This window comes from Chenopodium quinoa, unplaced genomic scaffold (genome assembly GCF_001683475.1).
Source record: "Chenopodium quinoa cultivar QQ74 unplaced genomic scaffold, ASM168347v1, whole genome shotgun sequence".
NCBI lineage: Eukaryota > Viridiplantae > Streptophyta > Magnoliopsida > Caryophyllales > Amaranthaceae > Chenopodium > Chenopodium quinoa.
This window is the reverse complement of record NW_018745684.1, coordinates 2,834,009-2,854,083: the sequence shown is the minus strand read 5'-3', so window position 1 is coordinate 2,854,083 and position 20,075 is coordinate 2,834,009. Positions and strand designations below refer to the sequence as shown.

Here is a 20,075-nt window from a genome sequence, read left to right as displayed (position 1 = left end):
GAAGCGGTTGTTGTGGCGCGGGTCGTGAAGGTGGTGCGGGTGGTAGTGGTCTAGAGGGAAATGCGGCGGAGGAGAGGGCGACGAGTGGTGGCGAAGTGGGTGGTGGGGGTGGTGAAGGGTGAGGGAGTGCGCAGAGCATTTCGGGTTTGGAGTTTGAGTTTGAGCATTTCTTGTTGTTGGCTGATATATACCTTATGCTATTGAGATACTTCATTACACCAATAAATTTTATTTGTGTGTCTCTCTAAATAAAAGCTTGTGCTATTGGGATTACCTTATACTTTATTTTTATTTTTTGTTAATGAGCCAGAGATGAAACCTATACTCATTTTAAAGAGAGAGAAAGAAAGAGAGGAAGAGAGAGAAGGAAATATAAATATATTGTATGTTGTTAATCATACTAGCCAGCAAATGACGCATATCAGCCATTAAAATGAACATATCAGCTAATTCATGTCTGATATCAATCAACATTAGGGACATATCAGACATTAATAAAAACGTATCAGCCAACTCAAGGAACATATCAGCCAACAAAAGATGCATATCAGCTAACAAATGAAGCATATCAACCAACAAAAGGATGAAATTAGCAAACAAATTAAAAGCAACAGGTAAGCCAATAAAATAAACACATTAGCCAACAACATGAAACATATAAGCCAACAATTAAAATATACATATCAGCCAATTAACAAAATAAAGATATCAGCCAACTAAAGAAATATATTAGTCAACTGATGTCTGATAGCAGCCAACAAAATAAACATATTAAACATTAAAAAAAAACATATCAGCCAACAAAAAGAATATATCAGCCAACACAAAAAACATATTGGCCAACAAGTGAAACATATCAGTCCAAGCCTGCCGTACGCATAAATTGTGTACGGCAGTCCGCACCCAATACCTTCTCTTTCTAAAATGGTATTGTATTTAGTTAGGAATGGATATCAACTCAACGTCGATTGATGCAATTAATTTATTGTTTTTATTTTTAGTCATCTTAATTAACTATTTGGGGTGTTCGTTAGTTTTTGCCTTTTTAATTACATGAAAGGTACTTTTAATTTTTTTTTTCATCAATGTAGCATGCGCCATACACTTTGCTGGATGGACATGTAGGATTTTGATGTGAATCGGATTTGATTGAATATTGGGCACTTCGTGCTATTTACTTATTCAAACATTAATCAATTAGCAATTAGCAATGTTTTTGGTTATTGAAAAATTAAATCAATGCAAAATGTATAAAAGGATTAATTATATGGAAAAATTGATTTCATGCAATGATGTTTTTGGTTATGCTTTATATTCGATTTGTCAATCACCACTTTTTAGTTAGCTTGAATTAGTGAGACAAATTTTCCAAGGAAAATATAACTATTTATTCTACAATTCTTTATTCCTATGCTTAAGTTGGTTGGATGGTGTTTGTAGTTTGTTGGGGAATAAATTCTCTAATTTCATTCAATTCATAAATTTTTCATGAGTCATCACTTCAATCAATTAATTTATTTGATTGAGTTATTATTCTTCTTTTATTTGAAAGTAAATTATATTTATCTTTATTTAGTGGTCTATTATAAGCACTCGAACATTTAAATAAATCATGGAGTACAAGTCTAGGGTAGTAAGTTAAATAGGGTAGTACATACATTATGGTAATATGTATTTCAATATAGAGTAATAAGTTAAATATAGAACCTAAAATCAAATCATCCTTTAAAATAAAAGTGATGTTGACCCCATAACATGTTTAGTCTAGGGTAGACTTGACTCGTCATTGCGTCTCCTTATCGATACCAATCAAACCACCAAACCCCACCCCCCCCCTCCCCAAATTGCTAAGAAGTAAGATAGGACCGAAATCGGAATAACCTAATTTTTTAAACGGGGGACCGAACTTGAATTATCCGGTCCAAACCTATTGATTAGTAGTCCATTACATGCCTTAAGTCCAACATTAATGAAGCAATAGCTCATTTAGAAGGGTTAAGCTCAAACAATATGGTTCGAGTGCAACAACCAAGAGCACTTTTAATGTCACTGTAGATTGTTAAAGGAGAGATCTCAAGTTACATTCTCCAATCATACAGTTGTGCACATCAATACCAAGAAAGACAAATGCTTTCACTCCCAATAGCAACCTTAGGGAGATATTCTAGGCAAATACCGATAAGTGATTTGTCTATCCATAACAAACGGAAGAAGACAAAGGGAGAAATATGTGACATTATAAGTATTATTGCTAGAAGATAAGAGAGTTGAAAGACGAATATGTAAGTGAAGAAAAACAAAGAATATTACAAGGAGATAATACTCGTACTACTAGACCATCTACTAGTACAAAAAATATTGCACATACATCAAAATCAATAAGAAAGAGTACAATTTTTTTTTTTTAAAACAATGAATAAAAACAAAACAAAAAAAAAAGGTTGATTATATATATATACATGGTAGCACTTCCTTCGGCCTTAGACACCTCAAACACCGTTGCAATCAGCTTACGCGTAATTATATGCAAGCAATCCAACCAAGCAAGTAACATCTTATTGAAATCCTTCTTACAAAATTACCATCCAAAAACTCAACCTTACTAGGTTATTCTTTCGTACCAAAAACAGTAACACAATTTTTTATTGTATTTGTGTAAGCTTTTCCAAAGGCAAAAATGTAGTCTAGTTGCATGATTTTAATACTAATATTGTTTGTAGTGGATAAGGATAACAAGATTTTGTGACCTAATTAACAAATACCAATATACCATGGCAAGCAAAAACTCATGCTTAAGAACAATAAGTATGACTTGGTTATATTTGTCTATATTTTAATCCTACACTAATCTTTTTTTTAATTATTTTTTACACTAAGCAGAAATTGATAGGTACCCCAAATGCTTTGATTACGACATGATAATTACACCTACCAATGACATTTCAACAGCTAGCACTACAAAAATTAACTAACAGGGTTTGTTTATTTACTAATATAGTCTCTAAACTTAAAGCTAATGTGGCACCCAAAAAAGATATATAAAGCTATCTTATAGCAATGCTTTGTAAATATAGACAACAATAATAATAGCGGCCGATTTAGAAAAGTTTATCTTACTTCGAAATATGTGTTCTTATGAATTATAGTATTTTTATGCATTATTACACTTTCAAGTTTTAAAGTATACACATCCATTAATGTTTCAACTGGATGTCAATTAGATTACTCGGTCATGTTTTAATTAGTGGCGAAAATTTGTAATTAAAACCATCTATTTATAAAGGGTGAACGGATTTAGTCACTTGATTAGTACTACGTGGTAATAGTAACAAATTAAGAAAAGTAAACATGTTGTGAAGGAAAACGATTCATATTGTATTGGCAAGGGGATGACTTACTTTTATCAACTAGGTTTTGTCATTTTCATGTCGACAAATGAAAATACTACCAGGTGACAAGGTGACAATTTACAATAGCTTAAAGAACTTGACCAACTATTTAAAGCTTGTAATTAAGGTTTTATAAATAAAACTTGTGCATGACTTTTATTATGGTTCTTTGAGTAGTTTTTGAATCATAATTTATGCAATCATGATGTCTCTATTTATGAGGACTCCATTGTCCTCTCAAACTTTGTTGTGTATATAAATTAGGGACAATAAGTTAGGTAAACTTTCTACAAAGTATTCATTTTTTCTACTAGGATAACTTTTTAAAAAGACACCAACTTAGAGGCGGTAAGGTGTCACTATAAGTTAAAATCGAACGGTTTGTAATGTAATGTGCTTCAATTTGGTGGATGCATGTAAAGGGAATCATAGTAAATATTCATAGTAAATAGTAAATATTCATAATGCACTGTATACGCTATATCATGTGTCCCTACTGTGTGTTGAAATTTGCATATCCTATACATCAGGCTGCCTATATTTTTAAAAATTATTTATTGGCCGTCATGTGAACCTCACTAGTCACCACTCTATGACAACTTGTTAAGTTCTTACCTTTGAAGTATATATAGTTTTGTTTTCGAATATATTAATTTTTGCAGTTTGGTTTGTTGATCATATTTCTTGTAACACTTGCTGTTGGTGAGACATTTCTATTTCTCTTTATATTATTCTATCTGACTTATTTTACTTGAACTCATTTTTTTTGAACTCATTTTTTTTGAACTTATATTGTTCGTGAATCAAATTGTCTTAAGAAATTTAGTTTGTATTAAGTTGTCTACTATAAATTTATTTTGTATGAACTTATTTTGTTCAATCTTATCCTTGAAATAAGTCGAACAAATCAGAGTCTATGGTTCTGTTTGGCCAAACTTTTAGAAAACTGTTCTACTTTTTAAAAGTAGCTTTCCTGATTAGTTAATAAATTTGTTTGGCCACCGAATTTCAATTTTTTTTATTAAGAAAAAGAAGTAAATTGGTATGGTTTAGATGTTATTCTTTTTTTTTTTAATACATATTTTATGGTGCAAATTGACCCATTGTTTATGTCTAAGTATCTAAGACATAAAGAATAGTTGTTTGAAACCACTTGAAATGTGTATGAACATGAGTTGCTATAAACTTGTGAGCAACTCAATAATATATTTTATTAATATACAATTTAAAGAAAAAGGAATTGATGCTTACATTTTTTTTTTAAATGTGAAGTAAAAAAAGAATTCCGAAAGGACCAAAACTTTAATGAGCAAATCGTGAGCTAATAGACTAGCCTCGACTCCAAACTTTTATGGGCTTGAGTCAAGCAAGGCCTTTTTGAGCTTAGTGAGTAGCGATCACATGTAAAAAGTTTTTGATTCCAGTCAAGCCCCTCAGCTCGTGATTGACTCGCTCGATTAGTTGCCTCTACACTTAAGCGCAAAGTTGTTTTTGTTTTTGTTTTGTTTTTTTTAAAAAATAATCTGTATTGAAAAACTAACTATTTGAAGAATGAATGTTACAAATACGAGCATATAATCTAGCTTTACGCTTTACACATGAAAATGGTGGAGGTTTTGGACAATAGTTGTTAGAGAGGATGAGTTTTATATATAATTAGCTTTAGATTATACAATTTTAAAAGGTCAGTATAGTAAATATTTTGTTTAATCCTCAATTTATTTCTTCTATCATGCCAAAAAAGATATAAATATTGAGTCCTCTATCCCTATCCCCAGCTCATTCTAAACATCCTAACCCTGTTAGTGCTATTCCAAATGATGGTTGGTGCTATTCCAAATTTGATAGTTGGTGCTCATCAGAAAATTGCCTTCAAAATTAAGTGTAGCAGCATCAGAAATTGCCTTCAAAATTTCTTCTATCATGCTTGATGATGTTTATTATTTATTTCGTGCTCTAATTTCTTCTCCTTGTTCTATGAAATTTCTCAGTCATCATTTAGAATCACAGCAACTGCTGTTGTATTAGAGTTCAACCATGCTGCCCAGATAAAGAAGAAAATAAAGTTTACTGGTGAACCTTGCAAGATCTACAAGAAAACAGCATATATCAAAAATATGTTTACTTCAGATCTTGAAATAGCCAAATATGAAGGTGTAGCAATTCGAACTGTCAGTGGAATTCGTGGACAAGTAAAAAAGGTAAGGGAATGAGGAATAAACTTAAGTAAATTGCGGTTGGTATTAGTCTTTGTAGTAGTTAACAATTGAGTTTCTTTTCTTGTTTATTTGGGCTTTAGCTATTTCTTTTATATTTATTGTGGAGCTGCCTGCCATGTTATAAGACTTATAACTAGTCAGGCATAAAATGAAATTGAACTTCTCATCTTCTACTTTATATTTCTCATTGGTTGTTTTATTCCTATTTCCACCCCCTCGATATTCTTTTTGATTCTTAACAAAGCTGGGTGGGGTCAGGAACTGGGATGGTGGCAGGAGAATAAACTCCTGGAACAAGCAAAGGCAGACATAATATTAATGGAATACTGTTTTGTGATAGTTGGTGCCTCTTAATTAAGGTTATATTTGATTTAGATTTGTGCACGGGCAGTTCTTCTGATATGAGAGGCTGTATGATTTGGCAGGCTGCAAAAGAAGTGATTGGCAATAAATCAAAGAACGATGACATCCCGTCAAAGGGAGGGATTGCAAGGTGCACATTTGAGGACAAGATCCTTATGAGTGATGTAGTATTCTTCACAACATGGGTTAATGTGGACGTTCCAAAATTTTTTAATCCATTGACAACAGCTTTGCAACCTCGTGATCGAGCTTGGAAAGGAATGAAAACTGTTGCAGAATTGAGGAGAGAACTGGCTCTTCCAGTTCCTGTCAATAAGGATTCTCTGTACAAGGTAGGGTAAACACACAGTTTCTTTTTCTTCTAGCTTCAAGAAATTCTTGTACAATCTTTTTATATTTGGTTGTATGCGTGTATCTAATTAGAATTTTCACGTCTATGTATATTTTTCACAGCCAATTGAGAGACAACCGAAGAAATTCAATCCACTGATCATTCCCAAGTCTCTGCAACAAGCACTCCCGTTCAAAACAAAGCCCAAAGATATTCCTAAAAGAGTTAATGGACTTCTTAAAGATAGGAGACCTGTTATCGCAGAACCTGATGAGAAGAAAACCCTAAAGCTGGTTCAACACTATCAGCTGATTCGTCACAGCAAGGTATGCTTTACATTGATGGCCATGACAGTAGTACACATGCTTGTAGAGTTTTGCATCGTTTTGTGCTAATATGAACTATAAATGTTATATCCTTTTGATTTACTCTTCTCGGACTGTCAGCAGCAGTAATTTTTGTCATTTATAAAAATGATCACAGTTTGGTATTTCTTCGCCTAGCTCCAAGCATTGTGTAGATGTTGCCAAAGGATTGATCTATTGACCTAAATTTACATAGGAAAATAAGACTGTTCCCGTGTTTGTGCTTGCATTGCTGGCCAAAGTAATCTTTTTGAATGGGCACAAGGTCTGTATTTGTGACATAGTTGGTCAATGATAAACTTCAGATGTTCGAGTATTTTTAGCATACTAAAGTTGTCAATGATAAACTGATTTTATTATTTTGAGTACGATGACTTGTGGACTTGAAGTTACTGAGCTAGCAAGAAAAGGTTTGGCAATATTAATCTATGATGCTGAAACAGTCTTGATTTGTGATGTTTGTTGGTGTGCAGGAAAAGAAGAGAAAACAAAAGGATGAAGAAAAGAGAAAAAAGTTGGAGGCTCAAAAGGCAAAAGAAGAGGTGGTGTCAAGAAAACGGCAGAGAGAGGAACGGCGAGAAAGATACCGTCAACAAGATAAACTAAGCAAGAGAGCACGCAAAACATCTGAAGACTAGATATATCTCTACAAATACTACCAGTTTTACATTTTCCAACCAGATTTATTTGGGAGTATTTCCTTGAACACTGAAGCGGTGAGTTTCAGAACTGCTTCCTACTCGTTAATCGTTTGCTTCCATTACACCATCTTCAGATGGAGAAGGACAGTACCAGTTAGAGGCAACTTGTGCTTTGTAGCCTTTAGAGAATGGTATTCTAGGAAAAATAGATAAATTTTGCTCTTGTTTTCTACCTGTAAGTAAAACAACAGGGCGTTTTTGTAATAGCCCTCTGTACTCTAGTATCACGATAATTCGTTCACTGCTTTATGTGCCTTTTCCGTTCAGTTTCATTTTATTATTATTTTTTTCTTTTGGTGAGAAAACTAAGTTTTCAGCAGTTAGTGAACTAATTCCATACAAGTTTTTTCGTTTTTTTATTTAAAAAATAAATAGTTCTTTATATCAAAATTTGTTGGATAATCGGATACCCAATCAGTTTCTGTTGCGGTTCAAAAAAATGCAGATTGGAACCTGCGGATTCTTGCTTTTATTATGCGGAATTAAAACAGCTGAATTTATTTCTGATTTTAAAGCCTCAACAATTCAACATACCTGTAATTGGCTCCAATTCTTTTGCAAGTTTTTTTTTTTTTTAGGTTACCGAGATTGCTCATTAGCAACTATTGCACCTCACCACTTAGTCTTATGTAGTGTAAACTATAGAAGTATAGGGAGTAGTATAAATCCGATTATAATTCAATTATAATACGAAGTAGTTTTATAAATCATAACATCAAATCAAATCAGATCAGACTAAATTAAAATAGAAAAAATCCCATTAAACTGATCTTATTCGCAAGTTATTCACAAACGTATGCGCTATCGATATCTTTACCACCCCTACTAAAATACCTCTTCTCAAACGAAGCCAAAAAAAAGAATCGTTATTTGTTTTTGTCTTTTAGTAAGACTCACACTCCTCGCCATTTCCATCTTTCTCCTTGTTATACAGTACTGCACTACACTGTACACCCACTTAATTGGGCTCCAAGGCAACCAAAACTACTGTAAGAAAAAAGAAAAAAAAAATTACTCTTTTAATATATAAGAAATCCATTTTTTCTTTGTTGTATTTTCATTTTTCTAATGCTAAAAAAATCTGCAGTTTTTCTCACTCATCAATGAAGAGCTTCAAAATCATTCCATAAAATCAAGCTGAAGGTATCTCTCTTAACCACTTTTCTCTCTCCAACCCAGATTTTGAAATGTTGCAGAAATTTTACTTTTATATAAAAAAAAAATTATGTTTCATAGAATTTTCCAGCTGTTTGATTTGTGTTTTTGCTCCTTCTATAATGTTAAGCTTAAAATATTTTTGTGCAAAATACTTGAGTTTGGAATTGTTAAAATTTTCTTATAGTTTGGATTTTGTATTGATGCTCTGTTTTTGGCTAAAATATGAACTTGCTTGTGTTAAACCTGCTTGATTGTTGTTCTTGACGGACTCAAATTATATTCTAAGTGACTTAACCCACATTTTTCCAGATTCTGTGTATTTGAAGGTTATAGCTCAAATTTAAGGTTTTTTTTTTTTTTTTAAAAAAAATTCAGCTTCCCAGAATTTTCTTCCCTTTTTTTTTTGATATTTTGTTTTGTTTATTATTTTTTACTATGCTCTTGTTGTTGTTGATAATTTCCTGTGAAAATTTTTGGTTTAAAAGATCTGTGTATTTTTTTTTTTTTTTCTTTTTCATATTGCTGAATGTATACATTTAAGTATTCCTTTTCAACCATACCAGATCTTTATTTAAAAGTATTTTTTTAAAATTTATAACAGATTTCTTGTACATTGTGTTCTTACTATTAAATTTTGTGATTTTGATCTGGGTGTCCATTTTTTTAAGGTAAAAAATCTAAACAAATACCCTTGCAATTCATGTTTATGTGTGATTGTGTGCTGTATCAAAGTAGTTTAAATTATGTATGGTATAATCTTTGTATTAGTAACATTAAATACATGTTTCAAAACCATTGATTTCAGGATAACAGTATTACCTGATTTTGGAGGAAGTCTGAAACAATTGTTGGTCAATATATTGTTCTTTGTCAAAAATGTCTGATGAAAAAACCCTTAAAATCCCTCCAGAAATCTGGTTGACAATCTGGCAAAAACTGCCAGTGAAAACTATAGGCCAATGTCTGTGTGTGTGCAAACCCTGGAACACTCTCATTACTTCCTCTTCTTTTGTGGCTGCCCACACCGAGAATTCCTCTCAAGTGGAGGGTAATTCTCTTCTCTTGTATAGGCAATTCACAAATGCTCCCAAGAAAAATGAAGAGTACATGTTTATGCTCGATTCATCCCAAAAAGAATCAGACCTTGAGCCTTGCTACACCTTAACTTGCCCCTTTGTAATTGGAGAAGTTGGGAATTATTTCCGTGTGGTTGGTACTGTTAATGGTCTGATATGTCTCTCTGATGATCTGTTTGGGTACACCTACCTTACAATCCTTTGGAATCCCTTGCTTCGCAAATACATCAGACTTCCTGTGCCAAGAGTGAATTATGTTGTTAAAGGTGCCCACATATCTTCTTTTGGCTTTGGGTATGATACTAGGAAGGCTTCTCACAAGGTGGTGAGAATAAGCTACATGCGCGAAAAAAATGCCATGTATGATGTGACTCCTCCTACTGTTGAGCTGTATTCGGTTAAGGAAGGTAGATGGAGGTACGTGCCTGCTGACAGTCTGGTTAATATTTGCATATGTGACTACTGGTGGTCTCAATGTTTTCTCAATGGCGCTGTTCACTGGGTTGCTTGGGAGAGGGATGCTAGTAACCTTGCTTTCAGCAGAAACTGGTTTCTGATTTTTGATGTGGAAGAAGAGAAGTTCAAGAAGATGAAATTGCCTGATGCTCTTGCCAAAGTATGCACATTAGATCTGAGTGTTGCAGAGTATTGCTCTAAGTTGTCGGTTCTTCACTCTGTACTCAAAGGAGGCGCAGTAGGGAATGAAATGGAACGTTGTGAGATCTGGGTCAAGGGAGAATATACTGTGGGGAGCTCATGGAGCAAAGTGGTTAGTATTGACATCAATTCAAGTGCTGGTTTAGGCTGGGTCCAGTGCTTGAGGAAAAATGGGGATGTTTTGGGGTTTTCCAAGAAAGGAGAGCTAGTGTCCTATGATCCACTGATGGAAAGGACTAAGGGCCTTGGTGTTCGTGGGTGTTGGCGCTCCTGGTTCACCTGTTCATTTACGGAGAGTCTCATTTTGCTGGACAGAAAGAAAGGTGTAGGTACTTATGACAAGACTGGAGGGAAGAAGAAGAAGTAAGTTTAAAAATATATTTTTTAGACAGATTGCTATGCTTTTCCTAGTGTATTTTTTTCTGTGACAAGTTTACTATATAATTTTGTTGGGTCTAATGAGTGGCAGACCTGGCAGTGCATAATACGATCATTGATTCTTAACTCACAGAATCATAGGTCATTGTTGTCTGGTTGCTTTTAGCCTCAAGTTTGGAAAAATTTATGACATATCTGTTGCAATATTGTTTTGTCTATAGATTTAAAACGGTTTTCTCCAATGGCATGCTGGACATGGAAGAAATAGAGGTTGATGGAAGCAGTGTAGGTGAAAAAGACCAGTCTTCAGGACAATGTAACTCTGTGTAAGTCCTTAATTCCTTGCTGTTAGCAAAATCACTGGGGATTTTCACTCAGACTCTGATTTGTTTCATACAGTTTGCTTATACCTTATATCTCTACAATTTCCTTATGTCTCACTGTCTCAGTGTTTTTATATTATATGATTACTGAGCAAACTTATAGCTCTATTGCTTCTATTTGACCCCTAAAACAATCTTGTAACACAAAATCATTTTGCTTTTGTTCTGCATAATATTTATCATTGTCCAATTTATGACTAAGCTTATCTTTTTTATTTCAAAATGTCTTTTTTGGGTCCACAATGTCACCACCTTCAAGTGAGACTGAAGATCTGATTATCTCTTAGGGGTTGGTTTAACTTTCCAACTATGTTTAAATGGCTGTAAAGGTTATATAAATTTTAAGGCTACCCAGATTCACTTTGTAGTTGACAGTGAAATGGAGTGTCTTGATTGGATTCAACTAATTTTTCTGGCTACCAATCCCAAACCGAATACTGTCTCTGCTTGATAGCATCAAACAGATACAATGAAATACTTAAATACATAAATTAAGTTAATGTATAATAATCATATCATTCATATGTATAATAATCATATCATTCATCTATACATCATCATTCATTCATCTATACATCATCAGTTAATGTATAATAATCATATCATTCATATGTATATGCATTCTTACATGTTCAATCTGAGAGTTAAAAGGTTTTCTGGTTGGTCCAATGACTTGTGAACTCATAGACCCAAGTCTTATTGGCTTTACATAGTGACACATAGTACTCATTTGTAATACACAATAAGGCTTTCTGTGCTGCATCTTCAGATCTCACAAAGAGTATTTGCTCCAGCGAAATAAGGTTAAACAACATCATACTGATCAATTTTAACAATGATAATATCAGGTTTTTAGTGCCAGTAGTTTAGTCAAATTACATGCAAAACCTCCTATCTGTATGTCTGCTTCTTGTAGCTTCAATAATAGTGAGAAGTATCTGAATTAATCGTGATTTGTAATGATGCTGTTGAGAAACTATGATCATTTTTCGTCACTTTTGCAGTTATCATCAGGGAAAGTTCGTATTACTGGAGCAGCTGAGTAAATTTGATGGAACTAGCATTACAAGAGATCCCTCGGAGTATATGTCTATGGCTGGTTTTGAATTTTCTGAGTTCATGTCAATGGCTGAGTCCGTGGCTTGGTCTATGTCCATCGGTATAGTTTCATATCCTCATCTGTGATGGTTAACAGTTATATGAACTTGATCTTTATTTTGTTTGAGTGATGTTATGTGGGAGGGGTGTACTATACCCCTTTTATACTAAGTTCATGAGGATCCTTTAGATGTAATCATGTGTCAAGCGATATTCACTCACTGGCCTTCTCAGGTACCGGTCTACTCCTTTCCTAGAACCAGGAACGATATCTGCTCTATTAGACAGGCCAAACTCAGAAAACCATTCCATGAATTTTTTTGACATGTATTTGATAATATTTTTCATTCGTGAATTTAAACGTCAATGCATGTTTCAACACATGCTATGTTGTTGCTCATTAATCTTTTCATGTGTGATTCCAATATTATGCAGGTCATGGCTGAAGCTCCTCAGATTCAAGCCTTCAATCTGCAGCTGCAAATTTGTTCTTTGGCTGTCATTTTCGAAATGCTAACACTATGTTTGCACTCTAGTTAAGCTTAAGGAGAAACAATTATAAACTTCTAGCTTTTTTGGAACATGGATTTGGAAACTGTGGTTCTTTCAAGTTTAAGTTGCCTGTAATTAACTATAATCCGACTTTTGTGTACTGTGTCCTTCCTTATGAAAGGTTACTGTTTTACGCGCTAATTACTCAAGCCTGAGCAGCAGAAATTGTTAATAGGTTTTGCAAGAAGTATGATAGTGATTAGAAATGTACGAAAAAGAGTATTTGTTCAGTAAGATTGAATCGTGGTGCAACCGTTGTATAAAATTTTTCCGGCTAAAGTGATGCACTAAACCACTTGGAAGTAAATCATAACAAGGTGAAACTCCTGTTTCTCTTGTACACAGAAACTACACATGGTAAAAATACAAAAATATATAGTGGCCTTGCATTATTTCTTTTCCTTACTTCTTTTGATAAACTCAGGTATGCAAACTACAAATGCTACGAAAATTACACATCCACTGGTACACGTTTATACAAGTGCTCTGCTGGTAACCTTGGCGAAAATATAGCTTGTAGAGGGGTGCTCATGTAGGTGACAATTCCGGGGGCTTCCTTCATTTCAATCTCCTCATCATTTGGTGGTTTCCAATCGAAATGATGCAAGAGATGACCCAACATTGATGTGACCAAATTTATGCCTAGTTGTGTTCCCGGGCAGATACGTCTACCTGCACCAAAGGGAAGTAACCGGAAATCATGACCCTTCATGTCGATATCCTCTTCAAAGAACCGTTCTGGCCTGAACTCTTGAGGATCGCGCCAAGCATTGGGGTCACGGCCCAAACCCCAAACATTTACGTAGACAATCGAGCCCTTAGGAACATCATATCCACCAATCTTGACATGAGCTTTGGCCTTGTGGGGCAACATAAGAGGGGTTGGAGGATGAAGCCTTAGGGACTCCTTGGCTAGAGCTTGTAAGTAGGGAAGGTTCGAGAAATCTTCTTCAGTCATGATTCGATCCTGCCCAATAACCCGGTCTAGCTCTTCTTGAGCCTTCTTTTGTACTCTTGGGTTCTTTATTAGCTCGGCTAAAGCCCACTCAACCGAGATTGAAACTGTGTCCATTCCAGCAATGACCATGTCCTGCACCAAATCAAAAGAATGGACATCTTAGCTACTATAACATATAAACTTAGAAATTGAATTTTATAAATGTTATCAAAGAATGCATACGTACCCAAAGAAGCCCAATCACGGTGTCTTCACTAAGATCATACTCATCCTTTAGGCCAAGCAAGGCATCAACAAAATGTTGCTTTACACCACCAATGTTTTGAGACTTGGCTTTAGCATGCTCCTCCATGATTTCTCGAGTGAATCGATCCAACCGAGTATTGTGCACAGCAGCCTCACCCTTTTCTTTGTCGAGAGGCACCAACAACCATCTTAGCCACGGTAGGTGCTCGGCCAAGAAGCTTGTCTTGCTACTTTTAAACCCACTAGATAATATACCCTTGAATTCCTTTCCTAAGGGATCCAATTCTCCCTTATCATTTATAAACCTCTTCCCAAAAGTTAGCCTTGTGATGTTGTTAAATGACACTGTCCCTATGTATCGCCTTACTTTAAGGGGCTTTCCTTTGTTTTCTGCACGAACAAAAAATAAAAAACATGTTTTTAGTATCAAAGTTTACCATAATTTCTAGATCAAATTTTGTTCAACTATAATCAAACTTCATGTAATGAACGTACGTGAAAGTTGCAATTGATATGGTGTGTAAGTTAACATTCACGACGTTTTAGTGGTAGTAAACCAAACAAGGCCAACACCGGGTGTTGATTGGTAAACTCGTGCACAAATATGAAAATCGTGTCAAATTTTTCTTCAATATTCGACGATTATTTTCAAATGGAGTATATGTATGTCTTTTAGCTAGGGAATAGTCATGAGGTTTAGGTGATATGTTGGTAATCAAGCAATTGTTTTATAGTCAAATTGAATGGTTTTGTTCAATTAGCTAAAATCAAAATCAAATGAGACTAAAAAAGATAGTTCACCTAACTTAATTATTCCTTCCAAGGAAAAATAAAGCAAGGTATACTAATCTTTGATCTACTCCAACCCAAAAGTCGGCTTATATGGCTCAATATGCTTGACTTTAGCCAGTGTGTCTAGCCTAGTAAAAAACGGGCCGAGTCAAGCGAACCAAAGTTTAGATATGCGTACGTATCAAACTAAGTGGTTCAAACCACACTTGACAATCACATAGTTAAAGAATACTTTGTACATTATATTATGAAACGGAGGAAGCAGAAACTAGCTAGCATAACAATTATTAAAGCGAAAACAGTACTCTTAACGTTGTCCAATGGCTATTGGTATATAAAGAAGACGTTAAGTATTCAATTTTCTAATCAAGAAGATGACACTTGAAAAGGTGTTTGCCCACTAACTTTCACATGCCCAAATTCATCATTGTGACTTGTGAGATTTGTGAAAAAATATTAAGTTTGTACCACAAAATTAAACAGTTAAGATGAGATTAATAATTTGTACATTGCACATGGACATGGCTCATAATTATCACTATAATTATTGAAAATTGTACGCTTAACGTGCTATACCATCCTATATTAATTGTATAAGTACGTAGTTCAATCAAGTTTGACCCTATACATTGCATATTTAAGCACATTTATAATATTTTCAATTATAGTCTCTGTGATCAACTACTCGCAACTTAATTAAAATCGATTTGATCTAGGTTAAAGTCAAATTAGTATGTTATATATCTCGAGTAAAGTTGTACGGTCAATTTAAGTCTAGGTCAATTTTGAGTTATGTTATCTTGGATAAAGCTATACGACTCAGTATATCAAATTTCTCAATGTAGGTACTCCGTAATAAGGTGATGATGTGTTTGACATGTGAAACAGTGTATACCATTATTATCGAAGAATTATTGAGCTCTATATAATATTCCTACCACATATCCATACGCAGTACAAAAATTATTAAAACTAAACAAAGATCATGCTAATTAATTAAATATTTAATTATTTACTAATCAACAAATTAGCTGACCCGCAAAGTACGTAGCTGGCATATGGAATACTTGTATTTAGTTGGTATATTTGCAAGTGTCCGGTTTGTCGGCGGGTCATGCTAGGACTAGTATTTAGTTATAGCGCATCTTAGTCTTAGATCAGACGGACTTACAAAAAACGTAATAAGACATAAATATAAGAGTCAATAATTACATAAAAGAATTTGTCAAGTTTTAAGTATAATTTAATTTTAATACTATAACCTCATTCTTATAAATGACAATCAATGAGTAATTGTTGATATCATTTAATTATTTTGTAGCTCCTCTTACATGAAAGTTCATTATCAAAGTGGAAAATTTTGGTACATTTTCAGCCAATAATTCCTTTGCTCCACCTAGAAAATGATATAACTCCATAAAGGATGTGGTGTCACATGTTTGTGGTGGCATGTTATTTATATGGTGCCAAAAAAAACTCATATTTATTTCCAATAGTTTATATTTTACAAACAATCAATTATTAAATAATAAATAAATTGTCTAAAACCTCCTTCCCCACCACAATATTATGTCGCCTTATGGATTTATGGTTAATTCTAAAAATTCTATGCAAGTGAAAAAATAGAAAAAAATAATAATTACATCATAAGACTCGACGTACTCAAAAGATTAAGTAGTCCCTTCGTCCAATATTACTGATATTAATTCGTAATCACGCACGCTAATATCGTCATTAACAGTATATTAATCTAAATGTATAAGGTACTATTTTGCATTAATTTTTGATTGATCAATTTTCATACTCCTATGTTTTTATTAGAATTAAAACTCTGAAAAGAAAATCTGACAAGAAAAGAAGCCAGGTCAGTCGCCCGCCAATTTTGATGTTGTGAATGAAATAACATTAAATGATCAAACACTTGAAACCTGACTTTTTAATGGGCCCTTCAATTTTGCCGGTTAGCTTAATTTAACAAATTGTTGGTGCCGCACATTCAAACAATTTCACAAGGATTCACAACCATTTTAAGCAACATTAAAACTTGCAACTCCTTTTTCTCTAGCTATTACATGACTCTTGATTGGTAATACCCTCGCTCTTACTTTATCTACCTTTTTCTATTCCGATATCACGCCAACATTGGATTTGCAACCCGTGTAATTGGATGCATGATTATTTCCATAGAGGTTGCGTACAAATACAACTTTTTTTGTGTGTCTTTGTCATATCAAATTTAAGATATGCACTATAGATTAATTAAAAGCATCCTTCCAAAATGCTTGCACTTAAAAAAGAAAAAAAAATGCTAATTGTAGGATAAAACTTAATTATATTAAGCCATGGTCCCCATTTCTTCCAAATGCTCACTTCTTTCACACAAATTATTTATCCCCCATAAATTCAGATAAAAATATTTAATAGTTCATCAAATTATTCTTTCTATTTCCTAAAGCAAATAAAAGTATTTTACATCCATTAAAAAAATGCATATATACTTCAACCTACATAAAATTTCCCTAAAATCATTTAAATCACCACAAATATTTCAGATAATGACCCAATTATATATATTAATGGTTAAAGTTATGTTTTAACAGACGTTCTAGAATAGAAACATCGCAACTAAAAAAACAGATAAAATATTCAAAATATAATTAAAAAAAAAAAAAAAGACATACCAGGTTTAGTGCAATCGTTGAAGAGAGATTCAATCATAGCAGTAACTTCATCTTCTCTAATGGGCCGAAGAGCCTCAAGTCTTTTCTGGGTAAAAAGCTCCAAAGTACAGGCCTTCCTAACCTTAACATAATGAGGCCCATAATCGGCCCAAATAAGATCTTTACCATCTTTACTAAATCTAGCAGATGATCTACTTCTATGTCTATCAGCCAATGTTTGATCATTTTCTTTCAATACTTGTTTTGCAAGTTCCGCATTCGAAACGATGACGTTCAGCTTCGTCCCTAGTCGAAACGAGAGTATTGGGCCGTACTTTTGGGCCCATTCGTGGAAACACTGGCACCGAACCGGCCCGATGTCGTATATGTTACCGACTACCGGCCACGGTTTCGGACCGGGCGGTAACTTGTATCTAAATCGTTCGAATAAGTTATAGGCCAAGAAAAGCAAGAGCAGTGAAGCAGGGATAATAACAAGAAGAGTCATGATATATGATTTTATGTACTACTAATTTGTTTTTGTTTTTGTTTTTTTTTTTTTTTTTTGGTTGTGTAAATTGGTGTTTATTTTTAAAGGAGAGAGAAATAAAAGGGTGTGTTTGGAAAAGTGGGAGGGGGAGAAATAAGGGTTTTAAGGTGAAGTGGGTGGAGAGGGGGTTGGTGATGGAAAAGGTGGAGGAGAGAGAGAGGAGAGAAGAAGAGGTGAAGGAAGAAAGTTAAACTAAGCTAATTAAGTTAAGCACCTTGTTTTGAATGACTATAATTTGGTGTAATGTAGATGGGATCTAGGAGTTTAATTTAATTTATAGTATTATCTATATGTATTTATTATTATAAACTACAAGTATTATTTATAGTATGGATCCCTTAATATGTATGTAGGCTTTGCTCTTAATATCTTATACTAGTCCGATATAAATTTTCTACTTGATTCATTGTTTGATTAGACCCTGTTTATTTTAACTTTAAAGGAGAGCACGACAGAGTAGAGTAAATTTCGATAAAGTAGAACAACTTATTTATACTAAGCAAAGCAGATCACAACAGGTCAAAAAAATAGGACCTAATTAGTTATAAAATATTAAAACCGATTTGCGTGATTCATGTTCACGCTAGATTAAACTATCAAACTTAGTCACACTTTTTCTATATCTCGATCTTTCTCAAGTGGAGTGCTCATGCATGAATACTTCATAGTCACACTTTTTCTATATCTCGATCTTTCTCCTCAAGTGGAGTGCTCATGCATGAATACTTCATACTAGTGAACCAATTTGGTCATAGTTGAGTCGAACATTAAAGAACAAACAAAATAGTATGCTTATTATGATTAAAGTGTGCATTAAAAACTGCATAAATTAAACCGCAATATAAAGCAAGTAATTTAATCGATTATATTATATGGACAAGAAGCAATGTCACCTACCACCATCGATTTGATCCAAACAAAGTCAGGAAGACAAAATCTTAATCTTCCAAGGTATGGCACCACACTACAAATCGTAACTAAGAAACAACCAACAAAAAGTTAAAAAAAAAAAAAAATAATAATTCCTAAAAAGGCAGAAACAATTTGATGACGATAACAAAAACAGTGAGGTGGCTCGGTCTATTTAAGTGTTTATAAGGTTATGGTAGTATGTTTAATTTACCTTATTTTTTCTTATCTGATTCGATTTAATTTTTTTTGTACGACATATATGCTTTTATTTGACTAAATGTTCAATCTCATGCATATGCATGCACTGTATGAGCTAAGGAAAAAATACATCATACAAAGTCTTAATATTAGATTTTTTATTAATGTGTATTTTATTAATTAATATGTAATTATTATTTTTTTTCATCACGACAGTAAAGATGATAAAATTAAAAATCACATACTTAAAGTATTTTTAATTCATTTTTATGATCTAATAACAACTTATTTTTGTAGATCTAATTTAATATAAGTAAAAAGGTTTTGAAATAAGTTAAACTAAACATATTCTAAGTTGTCAATCATTAAGTGATAAGAATTTAATTTGGTTCCATAAAAAATAAACAAAAAAGAATTTGTAATTCTGTGCATGGAAAAATTATGACACAACCAATATTTTAAAATTTTCTCCATTCACAAGTTTATGTTGGTGATTGTGCACATAAATGATTACATTATTTATATTTACAACTTTGTTGTTTGTGAAAATATATATAGAAAATCTATACCAATGTATTAAAAGACGTTCTTAAGAATGTTAATGTATGTGTCATATAAACCTTGACCTTTTTTCATTACGTCACGTTACCTATCCAATCTTTGATCTCATTATATCTCAGGTTTGAACACCTAACCTCTTATAATCATAATGTTGGTTATTCAACCATCTAAGCCAATCAGCAATCATGTTATAAACATGGAAATAAATTAATATAATTGCAAATAACAAGCTAAATAAAAAAAGACACCATAAATATCAAATACATATAATTAATCACAAAGAATAATTAACGTAACAACTCGGTGCAACGGCGCCTGGACTAGACACTAGTTTAATACTCTAAGGTATGTATTTATATAAGTTAAATATGTTATAGTTTATATAGAACATTAAAATAATTTAGTTGAGACTTGAGATTTATAGTAAATCACTGTTTGAGTAAGATTTTTATATTCCTAAAAAAAAAAAAAAACAATCTCAGCTCGTATATATGTATGTTTTTATTAGATGATATGTTTTAACTTTGA

At 33.2% G+C, this 20,075-nt stretch overlaps 3 protein-coding genes across 3 annotated transcripts; 2 read left to right on the top strand and 1 right to left on the bottom strand.

The window, feature by feature from the left end:
* Window positions 1-5,156: 5,156 nt before the first annotated feature.
* LOC110717577 (ribosome biogenesis protein BMS1 homolog) lies at window positions 5,157-7,719 on the top strand. Its single transcript, XM_021896313.1, has 4 exons — window positions 5,157-5,590; window positions 6,034-6,303; window positions 6,425-6,628; window positions 7,141-7,719. Exons 1-4 carry the CDS (start codon window positions 5,507-5,509, stop codon window positions 7,303-7,305), a joined length of 723 nt encoding a protein of 240 aa, XP_021752005.1. The 5' UTR covers window positions 5,157-5,506; the 3' UTR covers window positions 7,306-7,719.
* Window positions 7,720-7,854: 135 nt separating this feature from the next.
* On the top strand, window positions 7,855-12,772 carry LOC110717576 (F-box/kelch-repeat protein At3g23880-like). The gene is made up of 6 exons (XM_021896311.1): window positions 7,855-8,357; window positions 8,456-8,511; window positions 9,332-10,622; window positions 10,859-10,963; window positions 12,025-12,179; window positions 12,554-12,772. Exons 3-6 carry the CDS (start codon window positions 9,403-9,405, stop codon window positions 12,562-12,564), a joined length of 1,491 nt encoding a protein of 496 aa, XP_021752003.1. The 5' UTR covers window positions 7,855-8,357; window positions 8,456-8,511; window positions 9,332-9,402; the 3' UTR covers window positions 12,565-12,772.
* A 181-nt stretch (window positions 12,773-12,953) lies between these two features.
* LOC110717575 (cytochrome P450 98A2-like) lies at window positions 12,954-18,149 on the bottom strand. The gene is made up of 3 exons (XM_021896310.1): window positions 17,348-18,149; window positions 13,855-14,264; window positions 12,954-13,760 (listed from the first exon to the last, which is right to left on the bottom strand). Exons 1-3 carry the CDS (start codon window positions 17,832-17,834, stop codon window positions 13,122-13,124), a joined length of 1,536 nt encoding a protein of 511 aa, XP_021752002.1. The 5' UTR covers window positions 17,835-18,149; the 3' UTR covers window positions 12,954-13,121.
* Between the last annotated feature and the right edge of the window lie 1,926 nt (window positions 18,150-20,075).

What these genes read in the sequence shown, in the direction of transcription:
- LOC110717577 (XM_021896313.1), top strand. Translation starts at nt 5,507, where the DNA reads ATGTTTACTTCAGATCTTGAAATAGCCAAATATGAAGGTGTAGCAATT. An exon ending in TTCGTGGACAAGTAAAAAAG is followed by an intron (nt 5,591 to 6,033) that starts GTAAGGGAATGA and finishes ATGATTTGGCAG; the next exon opens with GCTGCAAAAGAAGTGATTGG. An exon ending in ATAAGGATTCTCTGTACAAG is followed by an intron (nt 6,304 to 6,424) that starts GTAGGGTAAACA and finishes TATTTTTCACAG; the next exon opens with CCAATTGAGAGACAACCGAA.
- LOC110717576 (XM_021896311.1), top strand. Translation starts at nt 9,403, where the DNA reads ATGTCTGATGAAAAAACCCTTAAAATCCCTCCAGAAATCTGGTTGACA. An exon ending in ACTGGAGGGAAGAAGAAGAA is followed by an intron (nt 10,623 to 10,858) that starts GTAAGTTTAAAA and finishes TTTTGTCTATAG; the next exon opens with ATTTAAAACGGTTTTCTCCA. An exon ending in TCAGGACAATGTAACTCTGT is followed by an intron (nt 10,964 to 12,024) that starts GTAAGTCCTTAA and finishes TCACTTTTGCAG; the next exon opens with TTATCATCAGGGAAAGTTCG.
- LOC110717575 (XM_021896310.1), bottom strand. Translation starts at nt 17,834, where the DNA reads ATGACTCTTCTTGTTATTATCCCTGCTTCACTGCTCTTGCTTTTCTTG. An exon ending in CAACGATTGCACTAAACCTG is followed by an intron (nt 14,265 to 17,347) that starts GTATGTCTTTTT and finishes TTGTTCGTGCAG; the next exon opens with AAAACAAAGGAAAGCCCCTT. An exon ending in CCGTGATTGGGCTTCTTTGG is followed by an intron (nt 13,761 to 13,854) that starts GTACGTATGCAT and finishes GATTTGGTGCAG; the next exon opens with GACATGGTCATTGCTGGAAT.